The sequence below is a fragment of the Chiroxiphia lanceolata genome, chromosome 8 (assembly GCF_009829145.1).
Source record: "Chiroxiphia lanceolata isolate bChiLan1 chromosome 8, bChiLan1.pri, whole genome shotgun sequence".
NCBI classification, from domain to species: Eukaryota; Metazoa; Chordata; class Aves; order Passeriformes; family Pipridae; genus Chiroxiphia; species Chiroxiphia lanceolata.
Genome location: NC_045644.1, coordinates 3,771,311 through 3,790,807, shown reverse-complemented (window position 1 = coordinate 3,790,807; position 19,497 = coordinate 3,771,311). Strand labels below are relative to the sequence as shown.

Here is a 19,497-nt window from a genome sequence, read left to right as displayed (position 1 = left end):
AACCAGTGTAATTTTATACACCAAGAGAAAGCTGGGGGAAGATTCTCCTCAAAGCCAACACCTTTCAAGCTGATCCACGGACTGCTCAGAGGCAGAACCACGGCAGAGCCAAGCAAAGTATCAAAAAGCTTAAAATAAACCTTGAAGCACCAAAAAAAGCCAAGTTTCAGTGTGATTCTAGTCAAGTTCAGTATAGTCTGAAGCATCTTCCCACTTAACAGGAAATCTTATCTGTTTGTTTATTTTACTTTGCTGCTACATTGAACAGTGACAGCTTCCCTTTAAATTTTAACTCAGGACATGTCAGAGGCACCGAAATGATCCCGAGCTGTCAGGAGATGTGAGACATGAACTCAAAACCTGCAGAGTCATGAATATGTCAAAATTAACGATGCTCACGTGTCCTTCTGCCAACACACACCACTCCCTAAGCAAAGAGGGGACTTGGAGGCTCCTGTGGTGTCAATCCAAGCTAATTTCAGAAATATTTGGTGATGCTTCCTTTTGTAAGCATATGTGAGAGTTCTAACCCACTGAGTCTCTCCATATGGCACATTCCTGTTCTTCTACTATAAACAATCAGAGGGGGAATCAAAGCAAATTTGGAAATAAACAGCAATTCCAGGTTTCTCACAGCACTAAAACGAGAAATATTTCACTGCACCAGGAAAACTCCAGGACTTGGAACTGAAGGGCACAGATACCAGTTTTCAGTGGCTTTTCCTCAGTGCTGCCTCCCTGTTAGTGAGAGGACAGGGCTGCAGGCCCTGCTGCTGGGCTTTGTGCTCCTGGGAATCACCAGGAGAGACTGTCCATGATTCAGATGTGGAAAACTGGTGTTTCACGGGTGTGAAGCTCCAGTTTTATGACTAAAGCTGCTCTCTGTTGCCTTCAGGCAGATCACAACCCCACACTGCTATATTTAGCAGGACTGTAATGAAAACTGCAAAGTCCAACCACGTGTACTTTTGCCAGGATATTATCTGAATTTAAAAAAAAATATATATAAATAAACCCATACCCTTTGTTCTTATGAGTCAGCAGTTACAGTAAATGAAAATACCTGCAGATGGGCACTGGCTACAGGGCAGGATGACACACACGTTGCACCACAGATCACCTGCATGCTGTATGTAAAACCAAGGCAGTTTTTGGTATAAAACCCCCAGAATTCAAGGATCTTGTATCAACATAAACGTGGAATACACACGGCATAGTGCTGCCCTCTCCCCCTCAGTCCCCCAAACAGAGCAGCCTTAACAAACCCCCACTTTTGAGCTGCATGTTTGTAGCCCAGTGAGTTCTTTCACTGAGGTGGAACCGGACAAGTATTAAAATCTATGCTACAGGATTAAATAAGATTTTATTGTCACATTTAACTGCTTTGTCAGAGATGTACATTTTGCAGGTTTCTGTACGGAATAAAAGTAAAAGACGGTGGTTGCCAACCTGTCAATCCTGATTCCAACAGTGACACGTTTATACCTGAGCCAGAGGTATAAACTCCAGAGCAAGGTCTCTGTCCCATGGACTGCAACACTCCAAAGCAAAATCCATCAAGTTAAGGCTAATGAGAATAATGTAAAGTAGTTAAAACCAGAGCACTGGATGTTTAAAGGTGGAAACACTCGGTAGAAGAGTGGCAATTTTAACATCTCGTTTTTCCCAAAGTTATTTTGCTTAATTTAGTACAGGTCAGGAGAAGGCAATGAACAGACTTTTGCCTACAGATACGATCCAAAAGACTAAAATTTCAGCGTGTAAATCTGACAGATTTGAAATTTTTAAGGGACTGTTCTGGGTGTAAACCAAGGAAGTGGTTACTGACACCTCGAGTGATAAATGCTGCAGATAACCTCATCTTAAAATGTGTATTTTCTCATTTACACATCAGGGATAAAGTCCAGTAATACAAACTTCTTAGTGGCACAATTTCACATATTTTGGGCAACGTTAGCATACAAGCAGTATTTAAATAAAAGTAAGTGCATCCAAACATGAAATTCTCTAAATATACCACACTTCATTTATCCCAAACGGCAGTTTTCTGACAAGAGCTGTAATTCAATTTAAAATAATCATTTACACGTTTCACCCAGAGGAAAAGAGGTAATAAACCCAGGGGACTCTCCAAACAATCATCTCCTACCCTATCCCCCTATTTAATACATAAAAAACTCATCTAGAAGCGTAAATCCAATACTCAGATGCAAATAAAATGCAAGAAGCAGTCTCTGATGTTTGCAATTTGCAGACTCCAAAGTCCAATCATGATGGAATTTACTACTTCTGTCGGTCATTTACTCCTGCATGTGCACTTTGTATTTATACTAAAATAACCAATGAGACAATAAATGAGGCCAGTGTGGCGTAAAGTCATTGTAAACCCAGTGAGACCAGAATAATTATATTTATGACATTCATTTGGATGATTTACCAGGCATCCCAACTCCTCCCCCCCCCCACCTTTACAGAAAAAAAAGGCAACCATCAGTTGAAGTGAGACACATTCTGCTTGTAAAAAAGGTCGAACCAAAGCCCTCCTCTGATAAGAGCATGCCCACAGAAGAAGGTTGACCACATCTTTTCCAATCAGGCTTCTCAGAATTATCAAGATTTCTCTGCTTGCAAAGGCCAATTTGGCTTACCATCGAAAGCTTATTTTGAAGGCGGCTGATATATTTATTCCCTTTCAAAAATTAAAATTCAAGGCATGATAGTGCAAGAGGTAAGTTTTGATTTGAGAACATTATCTGTAGACTAACTGTGCTTAGTTACTATACATCCCAATTTATTGTCTTAAAGAAAATATGGCAACAAAAGCTACAAGATCTCTATAAATTTCATTTTGCCTAAATTTACCAGTACATCCATGAACCTCATCAGTATTAGTACAACTTGATTATCCTAATGATTCCATTATAAAACTTGCAAAATGTATCACAAGGTGAATAAACCATCTAGTGCAAGTCTTCTACATTTTGTGTGCACAGTAATCCTGTGTAGTTCATCTCCTCCAGGTTAAATCCCCAAAGTCTCTCGGTAACAATTATGAAAAAACAGTGTCAGGTGGATTCTTTTGTTTTTCCCCCCCCATCAAATCTGAGAAGTTTGAGTGTTCCTGGAATCACCATCGGGATGTGCTGGAGGCCGTGAATCCCTTGTCTGTGAGTATTCACTGTCAGAGGACTCTGTGGGTTCAAGCAAATTCTCATAATCACTGTCTTCTGATTCGTCAACATTGTCACCGACCGCTCTTTGGGAAGATGGCATGGATGCTCCATTACCAGAATATTTCAATCCTGCATTTGTGGACACATAACTGGAAGAACCTACTGCTTGAGGCCGAGGCATGAAGACACTGCTGTCCAGGAGCCCGGGGCCGGCAGCACTGTCCTGGCTGGTTGCATTGAAATCGGAGTACGGAGGGGGAGGATCAGAGACATCCGAATCTTCCAGTGTGCAGCCTTCCACAGCAAACCCAGTGTAGGACATCCGGGGAACAAACATGGGTTCCAAGTTATCTGGTGGCATTTGCCTGCTTAAAATTGCTTGCTGCATTCCTACAAAACAAAGAACATGGGGGTACTCAATGCTTTCTTGGCAACATGCTTCACGTACCCGAGGTGTGACCACCACACAGCGCTGTCCTCTCTGCTTTCTTTCTGGTTGTTATTAAACGTTCATCCCTGGCATTGCTTTCCAACTCCAGCACCTGACTTTGTCCTCTCAGCCTCCATTACTCATCTTTCCTAATTCTGATTTTTGTCTTATATAGTCATCAATACACTATCCCTGACCGTCGCATCAAATCCTGCTTATTGCTACATCCTACTCCTGGAGCGTGACAAACTGCCCTAAATTTAGCAGTGCAGCCATGGAACTCATCAGTATCAGCACAACCCAATTATCCCAGTGATCACATTTCAAAAACAAAATGTGTCAGAAAGCAAATAAACTACCCGAGTGCAGGCGTGCTATGTTTTCATGCGCACAGTCATCCTGCACAGTTCATTTCCTCCAGTTTAAGCTCCCAAAAAGCACAGCTACAGGATGTTTCCACAGCCTGTTGCTGTTTCCACCTCTGTATTTTTGTTCCCTCTCACATCCAAGAGCATAGTAACCTCAGTTAGGGCTCATTGTGGCTGCTCCTCTCCACCTGTGTCTTACTCAGTACTCAAAGCTTGACTAACTTTTCATCTGTGATAACTGAGTTTTGATGTTACATCTTAAAAATACCACTTTCTACTTTTTCTTCCAATGCCCCTTGTGCTTGGGGACAATCTCATGAATACCTGCAAAGAAATTACCTTGTTTTCTTCCCTCAAATTATTATTTTAAAAACCGTACTCTCATTAAAAACCTAAGTGATAGAATTATAGCTGCAGGTGTAACAGGGTTATCAGAACAGGAATGTAAAAGTCATCTTAAATGAGATGATTTGGCAAATATTTTAAGGAAGACATGCACAGGAATAACGAACTGCAAAACCTTACAAAATGAGGAACAGTTGCATCCCTCTGCAGAAAAGAAACACTTGATCTAAGTCAACTATAAATGTCAACATGCATGAAGTGTGTTCAGCTGTTGAGATACAGGTATGTATTATTTCACTGCAGTGGTCAAGAATACAACTGGAATACACCTAATTTTGAACACCACAGTTTCAAAAATAGGGAAAAACTGGAGAAACTCCAAGGAAAGGACTCTTTAGAGATCTAAAAATCATGACCTAAGAGGAAAGGCTGCAATAACAGGGATCAGAAGGGAAGACCTGAGGAAACAGTTTCACTCTTCAAACGTGCCTATGAGGCTGCTACGAAAAGGTAAGTTATGTACATTAGACACAAGGAAAAACTTCCTGGCAGGAATGTTGTTAAGCACTGGGAGAGACTGAAGTTTTTGACTGGTTTCTAAATGGTTATTAACCTCCAGACACCTGTCAGAACTGACACTGGGATAGGTAAAGTGACAGCCAAAATAGGATCAGCTCTACTTACTGTAACACCATATTTTTGGAAGAAACACAAACGAAGGGTGAACAGTTCCTTTCATCAAGTCAATGAGATGTCCCTTAGGAATAAAAGGTGCATATTCCCTCCAGTGGCTGTCTAACAGCACTCCATTTTTGGGCCACAATGTGAGAACTGCAGTGGGAGATTTCCTGGCACCAGGGAAGTGCACAGCACTCACCATACCCTGGAACGCGTTACGTGTACAAAACTACTTCACTGATCTGGCAAATAAAGTCTCAACTGACTTTTATGCTGCAGTGTAAAGTCACAGCCTGTTAACCAAAAGTTTGTAAGAATAACAAGCTTTCACAAAACACTGCTGCAGGAATTGGAATCAAATGCTCCCTCTTCCTCCAGCCCAGAGAATGATTAACTGGAATATTTAACTCAGTAAAAAAAAGGAAATTCTCCCAATACTGAGCAAGTGAGAGAACACAAGGCCAGATTCAGCATTAAACTACTCACATCTAAAAATATTGCAGTTACAAGCTGCATGTTTTCTTGTTTCAGCCCTCTCACGTGATTATCTGCTCTGGGTGAATTCTCAGTCCAGCATTTGCATCTCACTGGTAGTACCTAGAGGCGAGCACAGGCTGCTCTTCCTCCTCCTCCCCCAGCTTTTCCATATAACTGGATCAGCTCCAGGCACACTAAATACCCACCTCTACTTCTCCATAGTAGCAGTTCCCTGCCTGCTTCATCTACAGCCAAGCAGGAAACAGCAGTGACTCATGCACTTCCATCTTTTAAATGGTCTGGAGCTAATCCTGGCTCTTTTACCTTATCTCTGGGGTTCAGAGGAAGGAGAACCTGGGCTGACAGATCAAACTGTGCTCTGAAATGTTCATGTGGTAACAGTACCTTGCTGCTTGGAGCAAATAAAAAATATCCACTCATGGCAGCAGCAGGGCCATTGCAGAGTTTAGGGTGTTCACCCACCTAAATCATCTTTCAGTGTCAGACACAGCTTTAGCTAACAGGACACACAAGTAATAAAAGCCATCTTGTAGCTAAAATGATGAAATTTGGTTATTTGCTTATCTCTTCAAATATAAAAAAAGAGACAGTGTTTACTGAAATATGTAATTGGCTTATGAATTACTTGGGTTTTAATCTTACTTCCCATTTGTCTATTCTCTCTGCTCCTACTTTCTACCTTCGGTCTTCCCTTGCACTCACAAATTAAATTGGATCAGCAATGTCTCCTTGGAAAGGTCCAAGCTCTCCACAAAACTTACCTACTCCTAAACAAAAGTCTACTGAGGTGACACTCAATTTTTAGGCAGGAGGGACAGTGTGGCAACCAGGCAAATATGCTCACACAAGTCTCACTGATTCAGGACATTACGGAGCAGCAAAAAGAGACAAACAAACACCTGAAAAGATTCAGTTCAACACTGAAAAGTGGTATTTCAATGCTAAACATGTTCACCACTAACACAGCAAATGAGAGTGGGAAAAGGAATGAAGATTTTATAAAACCATGGATAGTTCCTGTTTTGTAAACACATTACCCTGTTTCTTTCCTGTAACAGGAGTCTCTCCAGTGTTTAGATTTGTTTCTTCCACTTTTCCTTTCCTACAGCTGATCTTTTCCTGTATTATTTCCAGAATTGACTTTCTCATTCTTTCTCTACAGTGTTGTCTCTCTCCTATATTTTAAGCTTGATAGCACTGCATGACTCCAACAGAAATACCTGCAGTATTTCACACACACTTTCACAGTTCAGGTGTCATGCAACGTAAATCCATCATACACACTTCCCAATGGGACTTTTTTCCCACGAGTTATCAGAAATAAAAAAAATTATTTTAACTCTACAAAACCTTTTGTACTTACAGCATCTGCTCCTGAAAAAAAAAAAAAAGTAATTAAAAGGCAACTTACTTATTTCTTGTTCTTTTTCATTCTTCTTCTGTGCGATTTGCCTTTTTAACTTGTTCACATCAGCTTGAAAGGATTCAACAACACGTTCACTTTTTTCTACATCTATACATACTGCCTGGGAGAAAAACATAAGATATGCTAAGATTGTGCAAAAATATGGGAAATATTTCCATGACAACATTAATAAAGCTCCTACCAGACAGGAAGCCATTAAAAGCACAAAACTAAAAGCAGGACTTCACTGTATCAGAGCGTGATATTTAAGCTCAAGATCGTTTTCTTTACTGGCTGTTGCCAATTCCCCACTGCTGCATTACAGGAAAAGCATTTCCAAATAATTCATCATTACAGAAGATTTGTAATAAGATCCAAAGTTACTAAGTGCTCCGTCCCTGTAAGTGTTCAAGGCCAGGTTGGACAGGGCTTGGAGCAACTTGGAATAGTGGAAGAAGATGATCATGAAGGTCCCTTCCAACTGTGATTCAATGTGATTCATTATCATTAACCATGATCAGTTTTGAAGAGCACACAACCCTAAAAGCTGTTTCTTCTCCAAAAGGTGACTCTTAGTGGCCTTACCTGCAGAACTGAAAAACATGAACTATGCTTTCAATTCTGTATCTAATTTTTAGAAGTTTAATTGGGGAATAATGCAAATATATGTCTAAGCTGCTTAACCAGAAAACTGATTTCCAGTCCTGTAACATTCTCTGTTACACAGTCACTTCCAAGGTAAAAGTTCCTCAAGTCAGCCAACGCCAAAATTAGTTTTGAGCTCTGTAAACCTTGTACATGATTTACACAGTGACATACAACAGTTAAAATTCTAAAAGGTAGGAAGACAACTCCCTGTTGATCAGAGAATCGTGAAACTGTTAAGGTTGGAAAAGATGTTTAAGATCATTGAGACCATCAACCCAGCACCACCATGTTCACCTCTAAACCAAGGGCATCCACGTGTTTTTGAACAGTTCCAGGGATGGTGATTTCACCACTTCCCTGGACAGCTTGTGCCAACACCCTTTTGTGAAAACCCATTTTCTAATACCCAGTCTGAACCTCCCCTGCTGCAGCTTGAAGCAGTTTCCTCTTGTCCTGTCCCTTGTTCCCTGGGAGCAGAGCCCAACACCCACCTGGCTCCAACCTCTTTTCAGGTGGTTGTAGAGCACAATAAGGTCCCCCTGAGCCTCTTTTTCTCCAGGCTAAACAACCCCATTTCCATTTCCAGACCCAGTAATTCAAACAACAGCAGGAGCACAAAGGACATACGCGCTCTTGGCATAAGCAGTGTTACAAATAATGCCAGGAGCTAATGAAATAGAGCTCTGAAGATAAATTTTTCTGTCCCCTGAAGTTTCTCTGTGTGTGCCTTATACCCACCTTACAAGGCAGGCTGGGAAGCAGGAACTCCCCACTGAGAAAGAGCAGCTCCCCTGTGCAGGCAGGGCCAGGGGATGGTTGGAGGGATTGCTGCTGCTCCATGAGCAGACCAGCAGAGCTGAGCTGGAGCAGAGACACAAATCCCCCCAGGGCAGATGCAGAGGGAAAGCCTGGGAACAAGCTGTGACTGCAGCACAATTAGCAGCTGTGTGAGCTCCTGGGGCAGCACAGCCACGCTGCTCTTCACACAGGACAAGTTGTGAACTGACAGGCACACACTGAGTAGATCTGACACTCCAGGCACTTTCAGATGCTTTGGCACATTTGGAGCAGGATTCACTCATGCTCCACACAAGTTTTAACTAACAGATGGAGCTCTGCTGATGTTTCATACCCAGAAGTCATTTTTAAACCTCTGCAAATCCCTACAGCCTTCAGCAAGGCTTCTCTTCAATGCATACTCTTAAAAAAATAACTAACACCTCCCAAAAATCCCTAAGTATTGAATCATTTACTTGAAAAAGAGAAAGAATTGATGATATTCATACCAACCACTTTTACAGACTGGAAGTGCACACATCAAATAGAAATGGACATATTTCATTATTAAAATCAGACTGATTTTCCTACAGTTCATGATAATTCTTTATGAGCTCTAAAAATCTCCATCCCCTCCACTCCTGGTTTAACCACAGGATGAATAAAAGATGCCACAGACATACTGACCAATATGAAGCAAAGGATGTTACCTGTACTTTTTCCTGAAGTGCATTATAAACCTGATAGATAGCCCTGATGTCCTTCATCACTCCATCTTTGTCAAAAAAATCAGTACTAAAAAAAGGAAGCAAAGCAGAAATCACTAGTTAGAAAAGACAACACAGGTTTCTAGTTCATGCTGTCTTTGAATTGCTGTTAAGCAGACTATCACTGTATTTCTAAAATGTATTTTATTGCTAAATATGCTATTTTAGCAATAGTATATTGCTAAAAATGTACAGTCCTGTCAAGATCCAGTTGGACAGCAGCATATTCAATACCAAAATTACTTCTGGAACAACAAAGTCTCATTTGAATGAGATTAAACTTATGCAGAAATCTTTAAGCTTGTACAATTTGATTGTTAACAGCCAGAAAAGCTACTTGGCATTTACAGCATGTAAGTAAAAATTCTTAAGAAAAACAACAAGATTTCCAAGTCAGAGTTCAAGTTTTAAATTAAGCTTGCACACGGAATTCCTTGGGGAGGTGGATGGTGGGTGGAAATCAAACCAGAAGCTTCCAGCCAGAAGGCTCAGAGCATGGACTGGCCACACCAACTCTGCTTTTCTGAGGAGTGCACCGAGTTCCCTGAAAGATTCAGTTTTAAGCAGGAAAAAAGCACAGTAGGAACTGACCATTCTCCTCCTGAACTAGTTTTTTTCCTTGTAGTATTCTTTGGGAGGTACAGGATGCAGAGCTGGATGACTAATTCATTTTAAAGGAAAAATCCTTACCCGTGTTCCTTGATAACTTTGGCATAATTTTGAGAAGTATTTGGCACTGAAGAAACTTTGTATTCCTGTTGACTAGTGTTGCCTAGATTAGGAATAGTAAGCGACACCCTTTGATTATACCTGTAGAGAAAGTTTGGAAAGACTTCTTAATTCATTTGCAAAAGATCCTTTACAATAGCCTTGATATTATCCCAGCTCTCTGATGATCACAACTCTTCTCATTTTAAAGCTTCTGCATTAGGTTTGTTATAAAAGCTGCTAAATATTACAGGTTGTGTTCAAAATAAATGCAGGATCAAAAATTCCTACCTCCATACCTCTTAGGACCTTTGAAATGTGCACTTGAACTACCACAGACACATTCAGGTCCACTGTAAGAAACATGGTACTGACATCTGATATCTCTTAAAATATATTTTTTGTTTGTTTGATGACTTAAAGTCTGAAAAGAATTTTTGCTCACTCCAACTTTAACTCATAAATTATTTGCACAGGGAAAAAAGCTGCCATCACTAACAAGTAGTGGTTTGTTACACTAACAAGTGCACCCCAAGACATTACTAGACAAACATATAATTTACATATAATTGTACAAGCTTCTAAATAGTTTGAAGAATAGCAGCAAGAAGCAAAAAATGAGGTTTGCTCATATACAGAGATGGCTTACCTTCTGTTTGGTCTAAAAAGCACATATTCTAAAGCATGTGTCGAGTTATTTGCAGTGGAAATGAAGCTGAAGAGAAGGAAGACAAGATCAGGCACTCCAAGGATGTGTGTCAGCTGTTTATGAATGATGTGCTCTCTATATGACATCTGCTGCTGCGTGTTTCTCCTAAATCTGTACCATCCAATAACGTTCTGCAATCAAAGTACATCAGAAAAGTGTTAACTCAGAGACACACGTTTACCTTCTGAGAATAAAGTTCCTAAAATTGTGGTATCACAATTAGCCAAAAGCTTTATTACAACAAAACAAACTGAATTCCTAGAGATTTGCACCTATTAAAAGAAGAGAATTCCTAGAGATTTGCACCTTTGCACCACAAAAAGTGTAGCATCTTGTTACAACACGACTATCAAATATAAAACAATATAACTCCCATGTTAAATAAAAGAACAGGAAGCTTTGTTTTTAACTTTTTTTATATTAAATATTAAATTATTTAGCCTGAATGTAATAAAGCCTGCTTAGTTTGCTAATAAAAGAGAATATAAGACTGTCTTTATTCCCAGACAGCAGTATTTCTTTCTTTTTTGACATTATGACAATTAATGTCATTAAATCTGTGATGCTGTAGTCACATGACACTTCAAGTTTTATTTTCTTTGGTTTTGCCTACGTTCCCCCCACAGATTATGCACCTTGCCAGTCTCCCTGTAAGGCAGATCCTAAAAAAATAACATTCCAGTGAAAACTAGCGGGAGACAAATATCTTTAAATTATGTTTTTTGCTTCATTTCCTGAGGGGGAACTTAATGTTCTAGAGTAGAGTTATAGGGTCACAGAATTCAGGACTCAATACTGGAGTCTCACTCCACCACTTCACTACATAAGGGACCACACCTTCAGCTCTGCTCTTTGATGTATCAGTTCATGAGAACCTCTGAAACAACTCTTGGATAATTAGAAAAGGTTTGAGTCTTCTCCAAAGAACTAATAAAATTTAATCTTCTTAATACTGGTTGTGCTACTAACAACCATGATTTAGAGCTGTGACAATATCTTTAAACATCTATAAGCTGTGACATAACTGATGGAAGAGTTTTTTCAGTTTAAAACTGACAGTGTAAAAATTGCAATTACAAGGCTGAATCGTTACAATACCTTCAAATGAACTCTTTCAAACAGATTTTCAGATCAACTGCATTTTTGGCGGGTTCAGCAGCAAAGTACACAATCATTATGCCACATTTTTAGCTCAGAAATCTGAGTGGGTTAATACAGCCTTTCACTTTTGGAGACCTACACTTAAATCCTTCACATTTCTTCAGGGAAATTAGACATTGCCCTTGGTTTAACCTAAGCACCACAAATCCACCAACTTCTGTACAGGATAAGCCCTGGATCAAAACAAACCATCAGATTTATGAAAGAAAATATTTCTCCTAGTTAATTACCTTTTTCTGTTCATTTGTTTTCCAAACCCACTCTTTCTAATGACCAGAACAGGAGGAAAAGAGAGAAAACTTACTTTTCTTCGGTCTTTAAGGATCCTGTCCAAACTCTCCTCGTTAACCTTGCCTGCATAATCATAAAAGCTGGAACCAAACAGGAAGAGAGAAAGGCAGACACACAGTTTACACACATATATTATACATAAAGTAAACAATTTACACTTTGAACATTCTTCAAATAGGTGGCATTCTATACAATACAAAGCAATTTCCAGAGTTTTACCTTTACCAACATAAATGCACTGTTTTAATTGTTAAAACCCTGCCTAAAAGAAAGGGAAGCAGGGCTATTTTACATGCAACTTCAAATCAGTTTCTTGAGCTCCAGTCCTGCAGTTAGACTCATGTGGTTGGACCCTTGAAGCCAAAAGAGGCTGCAATAATCCAAAGTATCATAGTCTTTCCATATGGTTCTGCTTCCAGAACTGAGGCCCAAACCCTGACATGTCATTATTTTGAGGGCACAGCAGATTTAAGCATTTATACACCTACCTACACACACAGGTTTAGAAATTTAAGTAGATCACACTGCATGATAAAAGGAGAAACATCTGAAAATAGATTGCTCCCTGCCTTACCTGCCAAGTCCTTGGTCTCTTTCAAGAGCTGGTATCACTAACACCTCAAGCAGTGCAGGAAAACACTCTGGTTTAGAGGTGTGTGATCTCAGCTCTTATGTGGGGGGGTAAAAACCACAAGAGAGCTCTGTACTTGGCTGGTAAATAAGGGTGGAAATACCATTTGCTTCAAGATGCAAGCTGTAGTGAAAATTCCCACTACAACTAATTACTAATTTGAAATACGTATTATTTGCATAATCTTTTCAATTCATGTTCACAGTATTTATTTATGCATTCTGGTAAGTAGCAGCTATGCAATTCTTTCTCTTTCTGTGCTTTGTAAGAGTAATTTTTTTTATAGGATGAGCAACTAGTATGTCATGAAAGACATCCATTTGAAAACTCCACAGACAGAGAAATCAGTTTTTTGAAAATCCTTGCTTCTCATTCAGTACCAGCACTGGAACCAAGCCTGTCACACCCAACATCAGCAGTGCCAGCTTACAAGGACACAGTGGATGAGCAATAGGCCTCACATTGGCTACAATTAAGTCAAAAGGACAAGGCAGAAAAAGCCCAAATCAGCATCTGCTACAATCAGTGGAGCAGAACAACCAACAGCACACTCTGGTCCTGATAAAAAGTGCATGAGCTGTGAGAGCTTCCCTCGTGCTCTGCAGTGAATGGATTTTCCTGTGCAGCAGCACACAGGGGACACTCCTCCCCTCCCTCCATCAGCTCAGGCACTAACAACCCATTCCTTGGCTGGGGGGAAGCAGGGAACGTGATCCGTTTGGATATGTGCTGCACAAAGCGTCCCTGGGATCCAGGAAGAGCCTCCCAGACACTGGGATATTATCTCCATGTGTGGAGTCTGCAGCATTTAAATCACTGCCTTCAGAGTACCCTCTCTGTAATTATCAACCAGCAAGTGACTGACTGCAGCTTTTCTCTTAATGCAACCACTGTCAATCATAATATCTAAGCTACTGTGTCTTCTTAATTGGCTGGAAATCTCCAGATAAAGACAGGAGGAGATTAATTGGGAATTCCTTCTAAAAAGGAATTCTAGACAATGCTTTAGAAGCCATCGCTGTATTAACAAGTGAAGACTACAGAGAAAATCTGCATGTAAATAGATGGAAGCTGTTAAATAGAATACATTAGCCCCATATTTAATTTAGATTCTGGAGTTCAGAAGATCAGAAGGCAAAAATCACTAGAAAGCTGAAAGATTCAGAATAATTAGTTGGTGCAGGTCAGTACAACTAACCCCAAAACAACTTGGTAACCCTGAAAGGTACAAGGGTTAGGGCACCAGGGTGTGCTGTGACCCACCAGGCCCAGGCAGAGCCAACCTAAAACTGCAATAATTTCAATTGATTTTGACATCCATCCTCATTATCAGAGTGGTATGATTTGAACTGACTCCTATTCTACCTACACCAGCTACCCAAGATGGAAATTCAAGGAGATAGAGAAACAAGCCCCTTCCAACCTAAGGTAAGTGCTACTAAAACTGTGATCCCATAATTTCATTGTCATGGTTGGTGCCATTTCCATGGATTTCTGTAATACCATCAGATGAGCAAACACTGGTGGGGACATTTGAAATGCTAATACATTGCAGTGAGCTCCCTATTTTTATATTCTGCATCCAACAAGGGAAGACAACAAAAAAAAGCTTACCTAAAGAGTTTTGAACAAGGCTCATGGTTATGGATTTCTGCAACAACAAAGAAAAAAAAGAGACATATGTCCAGCTGCTTAAGGCAAAGGGAAATTACAGTGGCATATCTTGCATGAACTTTCCACATCACAGCTACTGAGCAAATAAACATTTGTGTCAGACCACACACTGCCCTTAATGTCTCAGCAACACTTGATGACACAGCACCATACCCGGAAAACTGGCTTCTCTTTATAATTTAACATTTTACAGAGGGAAATATTTTAATAAGACACACACTTGCTCAGATACACAGAGATATAGGAGCCTCAAATACACACAATAATATTTTAATACTATAGTTGGAACCTCCTCACAAAAGCATTTTTTCTCTTGGATATCCCTTTCCACAACAGTTTACTTGCATTCACAGACACTTTGTTACAGCAGCAATGAAGGAAAAAAAAGGGATGGGGAAGGCAATCACTGTAATATTATACACAGGAGTGTTTCAAGAGGCAAGGCAAACAGTCTATAATGAGAAAAGGGGTTCAAACCCATTTCAAAACACTTAGCTGCAATTTGTAATTCTGTTCTATGCGATATTAAAAACTCAGAGCAGCGTTTTTTCACTGAAAAGGTTGCAATAAGTGCTAATGTGCTTATTTAAAGAGCAAAGGTTGTAGCATGGCAGTAATCTCAGAGATGAGTAAGAAAAGAGTAAAAATCCAATCCCCATTATCTCTCCAACACCAAACATGACTTATTTTATCAGGTGCTTGGAGCAACCTGGTCTAGTGGAAGGTGTCCCTGCCCATGGCAGGGGATTGGAATGAGATGGGCTTTAAGGTCCCTTCCAACCCAAACCATTCCATGATTCTATGATGATGTAGCACTAATATTTCCAGCTCCCACAGCAGAACCCCACTGGAGTGTTTAGCAACAACTTCGTTCAGACTCTTCTTTCCTGGAGGGTGACACACCACCTGCTGCTCAGGGCTGCCATCTCAGCACAGTCACACTGGGATGACAATTCCCAGGAACAGCAGACTGCACACATTAACGTCCCAGCATATTTGGTGTCTATCAAAACAAGGCCCAGAGCATCCATTCCAGGCCCACTGCCCAAGAAACCGTGCATCCTCACTAGCAAGAACTCCTCAGGATGCTGCTGTGAGAGCTGCTTTCTTAGGAATTGTATAGAATTGTATCAACTCCAGTATTTTCGCATCATCATGCAGGAAACAATCTGCTAACAAAGCCAGTAAGTGCAATTATTGAAGCTTAGACCACTGTTTTCCAGGAAATATATTGACTTCAACAACATACTTGATCCTTGGGTTATGATATTGCCACACAGACCTTGTGTTTTGAAAAACAGGAAGCAACAAGCCTCCTGCTCAGACCACATGAAGCAGCCAACATTCTAAATTTAAGGCTTACACATTGGCTTATTTATAGATCTAGCATGCATACTGTATATACACACATATATACTCAAACATCACCACTGATCTTACAGATAAAAGGAAGTTAAAACTCATCTGTGACAACAGTGCCACAAAACTGTCAATCCCCTGAGCAGAACTGGGAGTTCAAGAGTTAATGTTCACAAATAAATATTGAAGTAAAAGTCTGGTAAATAACAACAAAAAAAAAATCCAGAAGGTCCTCAGGGGTGGGTAGTTTCCATTTTCATAAAGTAACTGTAACTAATAATGTGACAAAGGAGTGATCTAAAAAGGGAGTGATTTTTAACACCACAAACACTTGGTTTAGGAAACCAGGCCAAGGCTGCAGCTGGTGACATCACTGCCAATAATAACCAGGATCAGTGACCACTGCAGAGCAGTGTCTGCTTTAGAAACTTCAAAAAGTGACTGGCTCTGTCAGTTTAGTCTGAACACACAGAGCTATCAGCTGCTTTCCCTCAGACAGTGCTCTGATAGTGATTATATGCACACAAAAAATGCTATGCCTTTACTTTCTGTAATTTAGCTCAACTAACTAATTAATTAACTGACACTTCAGTCAATTTACCACCCTTGATCTCTTAGGAATAACCAGAACAGGAAACTACTCAACCTTCTGGATTGCTGTGCACACAACCATCATCACCTCAGATCATCAGTTCTGTGTCAGAAAAACAACTGAGAGTCAATCCAAAGATGTTTGTGTGTTACCTGAGCTTTATGCAGACCCTGCTTTCTTACCTGGGATCAGATTCACAAAGCTAGGTATGGACACATTTGGGTTTTTAGGAAGGTTTAGACATATTTTAACATCTGGTTATACATACAGAAACAAAAAGGCCTTTTCTTTCAGGGCTTTCCTACTTTCTACAAACCAAAGAGCTAAAAACATGCGACGGCTTCTCACTCATGTAGGAAAAATCTAATTCAACTAACACTTAACAGCAAGAGCTTCAATCTTCTTTCACTTTTCACACAGATCAGCTGTAGAGTCCTTGTGCTTTTCAAACAAATTGTCTGACAAATATTTCTTGTCCAGTCTTGCTGTGACAGTTTATGATGTTGCCAGCTCCCAGCTGTCCATCCAAACCTTCTACTGAAAATCTGCCCCTTTCCAGTCTTAGTAAATCAAGCAGTGAGTTCATTTCATTTTTAGCACATGCTGTATTTAGGCAACTGCATCAAGAAACTCTCTGCAGGACCAACAGCTAAGTAAGTAATTTCTCCATCATGAAATGCAGATAAATGTCTTCAATAAACAATCTTTTCTTCACACAAGGAGATGCACAAAACCCCTGTAACTAGCAAAGGTCTGTTTCCTTTCCTCACAACCACAAACACATAGACACTGTGGCAAATATGATACACCCTGTGATGGTCTCACAGGTGAAGTGATTCTTAATGAAATTTTGTCCTGAGAACTTAAAACCTGAGCAGTGCCAATCTCAGAATGTCTCAAAGTTACATCACTTACCAATCACTTGTAGAAATTCAGTGTTGCTGATCTGTGAATCACTAATGCTAAAGGTCTCTTCTTGCCTCACCTCTCCCAGCAGAAATCCTTCCTACAATTTAAAAGGAAAATGAAAGGACTAAAAATGGAAAGAAATTCACTGCATACAGTCATGTAGTGTAACTTTCTTAGTCCTTAAGTTGAACCAAAGATTTAGTTTGAAGCACCCATCTGAGCTGCAGTGGGTACAACCTGCCCTGAGGTTCACCAAGGCTGATTTTCTGCTTTGCCAACATCCTTTCACAACACTGCAGGGATGGCTTGTCCAAAAATAACATTCTACACACAACTTACACAAGGGAACAGAAGGGAGGGCTCTGCCCCAGCCCCAAAGGGATGAGAAGGAGGCCTGAGCACGAGGCTGCTTTGCTCCTGCAAATCCAAGGGAAGTGGAGTTTACACCTGCAGAGCCTTACTCAAATTTCTGTGTGGAGACTGGGCTGGACCCTGAACATCAACAGGGATTATAAAACCCAGATGTTAATTTAAAGGTAAAATAAAGTAATGTATTCTCCATCCCTACCCAAAATGAGGAAGGAGACTGAGCAGGAATTGTGTGGTTTTGGCACAAGCACCGAGATGGTGGTGCAGAGCTAAAGAGCAAGCTCAGCCTAAAATCATGCCAGCAAAACCGTGGGATTCGGGAACACCCCAGCTCTGCGCTGGTCAGTCGCGGCTGCGGGAAACCCACCCACAGAGCTTCTACACACGTGTTCCCTGCCTGCAACCCCAGTCCCGCGGGAGCCCCGCCCCGCCGGGAACATCCCGGGGGGAACACTCCGAGCACCCCACATCCCAGGGAACACCCCTAGCATCCCACATCCCGGGGGGCAGAGCCCCGGACACCCCACATCCCGCCCGGGCACCCCACATCCCGGGGACCAGCTCGGACACCCCGCATCCCACAGGGAAGAACCCCGGACACCCCATATCCCGGGGGGAGGTCACCAGGCTCCCCGCATCCTTTGGGGAGCAGCCGCCGGACACTCCACATCCCGCAGAAAGCATCAAGGGTACCCCACATCCCCGGGAGCAGCCCGGGCACTCCACATTCCGAACACCTCACATCCCAGACTCCCCACATCCCAGGAAGCAGCCAAGACACCCCACATCCTGCCCAGGCATCCCACATTCTGGGGAGAGCAGCCTGGGCACCCCACATCTCGCCTGGACACCCCACATCTCGCGGGGAGCACTCCGAGCACCCCGCATCCCAGGAAACAGCCCTGCCATCCCACATCCCGAGGAGAGAATGCCGGACATCCCAAATCCCGCCTAGGCACCCCACATCCCACCCGGATACCCCACAACCCAGGTATCCCACATCCCACACGGGGGGAACAGACCGGACACCCCACATCCCGCCGGGATACCCCACATCCCTCCCGGGCATCCCACATCTCGCCCCGCCGCGCCCGTGTGGGGCCGCCCCCGCACGCTGTGACCCGCGGCCGGGCCGCACGGTCGGCGGTGCGGCCCGCTAGCCCCGCAGCGCGGGCGCCGCTCGGTGTGCGGTGCCGGGGTGTCCCCGCGGCCCCGGGCTGGTGGCGCGGGGCACGTACGTGGTCGGCGCTGCTATTGGCGCTGCAGTAGCACACGGAGCTGAAGGTGTAGCCGGAGATGGACGCCGCCATGACGGACACACCGCCGCCGACGCCACGGCGCACGCGCGCCGCCGCGCACGGCCGCTTCCGGCGGCGCCGCGGGGCATCATGGGCAGTGTAGGCCCGAGGGGCGACGGAGGTCCAGGGGTTAGGGGGGTATGGAACGGCGGGAGCGAGTCAGGAATGATTGGGTTTGGAACACACTCATGGAGCACGTGGAGGTCGCCGAGCCCGATCGGTGACCCATCACCACCTTGTCAGCTAGAACAGAGCACTGAGTGCCACGGGCAGGGCTAGATGGGATACTGGGAAGAAATTGTTCCCTGTGAGGGTGGGGAGGCCCTGGCACAGGTTGCCCAGAGAAGCTGTGGCTGCCCCATCCCTGGAAGTGTCCAAGGCCAGGTTGGACGGGGCTTGGAGCAACCTGGGATAGTGGAAGGTGTCCCTGCCCATGGCAAGAGGTGGGACTGGATGGGCTTTAACGTCCCTTCCAACCCAAAGCATACCATGATTCCATGACACACACACGGAGCTGTACCAGGAGGCGGCTCCGCAGCGGTGCCGTTCATCACTCCTATTTTTTTTATTTAATACACCTTCAAAAAAAAAAAAAAGCGCCTTGTAAAAGCAGCCACGTTTGTGAAATTTGAAATTAATAAATACTGAAAAGCATAAACCCTTCTTTTAAATATTGCGCCGATTTTCATCGAATCCCAGGACGGTCT

At 42.4% G+C, this 19,497-nt stretch overlaps 1 protein-coding gene across 1 annotated transcript; it reads right to left on the bottom strand.

Annotated features, from left to right (window-relative positions):
- Positions 1-1,344: 1,344 nt before the first annotated feature.
- Positions 1,345-18,832, bottom strand: ABRAXAS2 (abraxas 2, BRISC complex subunit). Its single transcript, XM_032695067.1, has 9 exons — positions 18,731-18,832; positions 17,130-17,220; positions 14,204-14,240; positions 11,972-12,038; positions 10,447-10,637; positions 9,780-9,899; positions 9,033-9,117; positions 6,904-7,018; positions 1,345-3,563 (listed from the first exon to the last, which is right to left on the bottom strand). The coding sequence occupies exons 1-9, from the start codon at positions 18,800-18,802 to the stop codon at positions 3,097-3,099; spliced, it is 1,245 nt and encodes a 414-aa protein (XP_032550958.1). The 5' UTR covers positions 18,803-18,832; the 3' UTR covers positions 1,345-3,096.
- Positions 18,833-19,497: the final 665 nt, after the last annotated feature.

Bases quoted from the DNA above. Each gene is read 5' to 3' on its own strand.
- ABRAXAS2 (XM_032695067.1), bottom strand. From the start codon at position 18,802: ATGGCGGCGTCCATCTCCGGCTACACCTTCAGCTCCGTGTGCTACTGC. The intron at 14,241-17,129 runs GTAAGTGATGTA...TTGTTGTTGCAG, and splicing joins TGAATTTCTACAAGTGATTG to AAATCCATAACCATGAGCCT. The intron at 12,039-14,203 runs GTAAGCTTTTTT...GTTTGGTTCCAG, and splicing joins CCTTGTTCAAAACTCTTTAG to CTTTTATGATTATGCAGGCA.